The sequence below is a fragment of the Sesamum indicum genome, linkage group LG9, assembly GCF_026168435.1.
Source record: "Sesamum indicum cultivar Baizhima isolate 11 linkage group LG9, ASM2616843v1, whole genome shotgun sequence".
Lineage (NCBI taxonomy): Eukaryota > Viridiplantae > Streptophyta > Magnoliopsida > Lamiales > Pedaliaceae > Sesamum > Sesamum indicum.
The window spans coordinates 21,781,231-21,785,996 of NC_142665.1; the positions used below are offsets into that span (position 1 = coordinate 21,781,231).

General features: G+C 38.9%; 1 protein-coding gene across 1 annotated transcript; it reads left to right on the plus strand.

Annotated features, from left to right (window-relative positions):
• LOC105177805 (putative N-acetyltransferase HLS1) lies at positions 1–2,596 on the plus strand. Its single transcript, XM_088884422.1, has 3 exons — positions 1–739; positions 866–1,089; positions 1,510–2,596. The coding sequence occupies exons 1-3, from the start codon at positions 551–553 to the stop codon at positions 2,372–2,374; spliced, it is 1,278 nt and encodes a 425-aa protein (XP_088740548.1). The 5' UTR covers positions 1–550; the 3' UTR covers positions 2,375–2,596.
• Positions 2,597–4,766: the final 2,170 nt, after the last annotated feature.

Genomic DNA, 4,766 nt, shown 5'->3' on the forward strand with positions numbered 1-4,766 from the left:
GGTGGTTTGGAAGGAAGTGAGGCATTCTAAGCCAGATAAATTTCAGTTGTTGTTAATGGATTTTATGAGTGCAGAACAATAATTGTAGAGCACACCAAATAGTTTTTTGCTTTATATTTTAATTTGGTTGCAAGAATTGTCAAGTATAAAAAGGGCAGCAAATGAAGCACTTTCCTCGCTCACAAAAGTAGAAAACGATCGGAGTTGTTCTCACAAAAATACCAGCCTCAAACCAACAAACACCGCTCTCGCTCCTTTTCTTGTTTTTTTACTTGTATTTCTCTACATCTTCTTTCTTTCTCTCTGTCTGTGGCCCTTTTCAGCTTCAAATCCTTTTCTGTTCGCTGCTCTTCCTTTTGTTACTTCAAAAACACGTTATTTTAGGGCCTGGAATTCCGCAGCCTGGGAAAAGCTGCTACTTTTAGCCTACCCTCACCCGCCCTATATATATATCACTACTTGATGATCATGTTATCCTCAGCGAGCTAACCAACTACCACAACTGACTATCTTTATATGCACTTGCCTGTATAGATAGATAGAGGAGAGAATGGTGGTGGAGGGCGGCGTGGTGGCGGTGGTGTTGGTTAGAGAATATGATGCGGATAAAGACAGGACGGCGGTGGAGGAAGTGGAGAATAAGTGTGAGGTTGGGCCCAGTGGCGAACTCTCCCTGTACACCGATCTCTTAGGTGACCCCATTTGCCGGGTCCGCAATTCCCCTGCATATCTCATGCTGGTTAGTTCATCAAGAAAAATCGGCCTTATTCTCTCTCTTTCTCTCTCTCTCTCTCTCTCTATATATATATATATAGCTGTTGTGTTGTTGCTAACATGGTGTGATTGAATTATACGTGTGTTTCAGGTGGCGGAGATGGTGGTGTTGGGCGGCGGAGGGGACGAAGAGAGGAGAGAAATAGTTGGGATGATTAGGGGTTGCATCAAAACCGCTACATGCGGCACAAAGCTCTCAAGAAATGGCAAAAACTGCACTGTCAAACCGAAAACCCCTCAACTTCAACCCGTACCCCTCCCAATCTATACCAAGCTTGCGTATATCTTAGGCCTTCGTGTCTCTCCATCTCACAGGTACTACAACAGCTTCAATTCCCTGTTCCATATATATATATATATATGTATATATAAACCCTCCATATTTTCATACTGAAAACGAAGCCTTGTCATATTTGCATATGGAATTCAAGAACGATCAAGTGGTTTCCAAAAATGGATTTTTCGGGAGACCCTTTTGCTAGACCACCTAATTATTACCTTGCCTCCCATTTTTTTCATTTTTTTATTCCTTCCATCCTCTGTTCACACTAAAAATATATATAAACTGAGAACTTATGTTTCTATATGCGTGACATATATTCTTTCTTAAATCTTCTTGATTCTTGTAGGGTCAATTTGTCTTTTCTTTTTTCAAATGAAGGGGGAAAAAAAGAAAAGAAAAGAGGAAATATACTTTTGTCTTAGTTTAAGATTCTTGTTTTTGACGTTTTGCAGGAGAATGGGAATTGGATTGAAGCTTGTGCGTAGAATGGAGGAATGGTTTCGAGAAAATGGAGCTGAATATTCTTACATGGCTACGGAAAATGACAACCAAGCATCCGTTAAACTCTTTACTCAAAAATGTGGTTATTCCAAGTTCCGTACCCCGTCCATTCTAGTCCAGCCCGTTTTCGCCCACCGGCTCAGGCTCGATAAACGTTTCACGATCATCAAACTCGGCCACGCGGACGCCGAGACCCTATACCGCCGCAGGTTTTCCTCCACCGAGTTCTTCCCGCGCGACATTGACGCGGTGCTGAACAACAAATTGAACCTGGGCACTTTCCTCGCCGTGATGAAGGGATCGTACGACGCGGACACCTGGCCTGGCGCGGACGAGTTTCTGGCGAGTCAGCCCGAGTCGTGGGCCGTGCTCAGTGTGTGGAACTCCAAGGACGTATTCAGACTCGAGGTCCGTGGCGCTTCGCGCTTGAGGAAAGCGCTTGCTAAGACCACGCGGATGCTGGACCGGGCGGTTCCATGGCTACATCTCCCGTCGGCGCCGGAGGTTTTCAGGCCGTTCGGGTTTCACTTTCTGTATGGGCTGGGCGGGGAAGGCCCAAACGCTGTGAAGATGATCAAGGCCTTATGCGGGCTTGCCCATAACCTGGCCATGGAGCGAGGGTGCGGAGTGGTGGCGACAGAGGTGGCAAGCCGGGAGCCGCTGAGATTAGGAATCCCCCATTGGAAAAGCCTATCGTGCGCTGAGGATCTGTGGTGCATTAAGCGGTTAGGGAAAGACTACAGCGACGGGTCTGTCGGTGACTGGACAAAGTCACCACCTGGTCTGTCCATTTTTGTCGATCCCAGAGAGTTCTGAGTCCTAACATCTAGTGTCTTGTTTTTAGGCTAAAAAAGAATCTAATTTAGCATAAAAATAAAAATAGATGTCCCTTTTTATTTTATTTTTTAAATAACTTTTAACTTACAGCACAATGGAAGGGTTGAGAAGATATGGATGAACTTTTGTTGTGTAGTTTTGTAAAAAGGGAATATCCCTGTCTTCTTTTCTTTTCTTTAATAAAAATAGTTAAAATAATAATGGAATATTTGCTCTTTCTTTGCTAATTTGTTCTTGAAAAGATCCACTTAGAATGTGAAGTGGGATTACCTGTTGTGTTATGGCCATCTTTTTAGTAATATAGTGTAAAGAGTGACATATCATTATCATCATCATCATATATATAAAGCCCAGATGTGGACATATACGAATATGTGATTCCAGGTATATACCTGAAAACATATGTGTTGGCAATCTTTATTGTTTTTTATGACATATATTGGACAAACACAGGGGCCCCGCCATGAAATTGTGAACGCCAGAAACCTTGTTTTTGGGTCGGACAAATGTACCAACTTGATCAAACACTAATCTTATTACTATTTATATATCTTACTCTATTACCATATCATCATGTCTACCTATATTATTATGTGTATACAAGGAGGACATGAGAGAAAGAAAGAAGGATTGTGTTTTTTTCTAGTACATATGTCTAACTTTTAATAATAGAAAGATAGATGAGTTGAGCTCGTCTTATACGTATTACAACTATGAGGATAAAGCTGATGCGAAATATTTTTTTTGTCAAAAGTAATTGAGATATTACTCAATTTGATTATTATAATCTTGCAGACATTGTATCAGATATTATGAATTAATCATCGTCGAACCATAACATATACACCTAGAAACAATAGCGTAGCTTTACGTCTACAACGAACTTTGAACTGTCGCAAAAAGGAACAAACCAATGATTTACACACAACGTGTAATTTTGGGTGTGTACGTGTATGTTGGATGTATGAAAAAAAAAAAAAGAATTTTAAACGATCGTTATTGATTATTGTTGATGGTGAAAATAAGATAGATATATATATATGGGGGAGGATAGGCATAATTCATAACCATATGATGATTGATATTTTGATAGTGAAAGAAGGAAGGAGGAGTTGGAGGGTTGATTTTGGAAGAGACAAGAAAGTAAAGGCCATACTTCTTTTGAAGGCGTCTACTGCTGCTTGTGCTAAAAAGGCAGTGAAAGGCGCAGGTGAAAACTATTTTACTTTGTTATTTCCTTCACCTGCCTAACTACTCCCATTTCTAGATATGTACATTTTGACCAAGACTACTATCAATACTCCATTATTATTAACACAATTACGTTCTTCTTTAAATAATTTAATCGAAAAGGCATAGGGTCCATGTTTCGATTAAGTGGTAAGTTTGAAATTTTACAACCGACTACAGATTATAGGTTTCGATGAACATGTGTATCAGTAATTTCTTGTATTTTCTTGAATGTATGTTTTGATTTGAAATTATTAATTATGTTTTGAATAATGTTAAAAATTATTTCATTAATATTAAATTATATCAGACTACATAAATTATGATTAAAGTAATGATTTGGTGTGTAAATAGTTAATCTTAATTTCCCTGTTATTAGGGAGCTAGATAAATTGTTTTATTTGTGGTTAGTGATGATTTTACGTGGAGTAGGAAGAGAGTTTTGAAACTGAAAATGCGCAGAGAAAGCGTCATATATATATAATGTGTGATATATAGAATGATGGGATAGTTGAAGAGGCAAACTGAAAGTGAATGGGATTAATTGTTGTGTTGATGAGACAGAACAAATGCGAGCGCGACCACCAGATGACGTTAGTCGTGCAAACTTTCGATTCTTGTCTGAATTTCGTTTGACTAACCTCAAATTCTTTTATGTGTTGTTCTATCTTGCTATGATTGCTCAATTATAGCATCAGAACATGATTGGGTGAGTTTGCATTTCACATTTCACCAAGTTATATTACAAGTTATATTGCATTGTAAATTATAATGTCATCAAACATTACGTGGATATTAGTAGATTAATTTTTAAATGACGAAAAAACATTTATAATTTTATTAAATATGAATTAAGTTGTGGAATAATATATGCATGCGGACAAAGGTGGGTTGAGTAGGAGCGGAGTGGGGGAAATGGAAATGGTGGTCACTGCTTTGATTTGTTGCAGTTGCCCCTCTTTGATGTTTCACTACTCCAGCGCCGCTTACTATTGGATAGTCAGACGTACTTGACATTTCAGAATTCACATTCTGTTCATTTCGACCTTCAAATAGCTTCCACCACTCACTTCTCTTTAACTCTTTTTTATAATTATTATGCTCCATAACCTAATGCCAATATGATCATACGCAAGAGTAG

What these genes read in the sequence shown, in the direction of transcription:
- LOC105177805 (XM_088884422.1), top strand. Translation starts at nt 551, where the DNA reads ATGGTGGTGGAGGGCGGCGTGGTGGCGGTGGTGTTGGTTAGAGAATAT. An exon ending in CCCCTGCATATCTCATGCTG is followed by an intron (nt 740 to 865) that starts GTTAGTTCATCA and finishes CGTGTGTTTCAG; the next exon opens with GTGGCGGAGATGGTGGTGTT. An exon ending in CGTGTCTCTCCATCTCACAG is followed by an intron (nt 1,090 to 1,509) that starts GTACTACAACAG and finishes GACGTTTTGCAG; the next exon opens with GAGAATGGGAATTGGATTGA.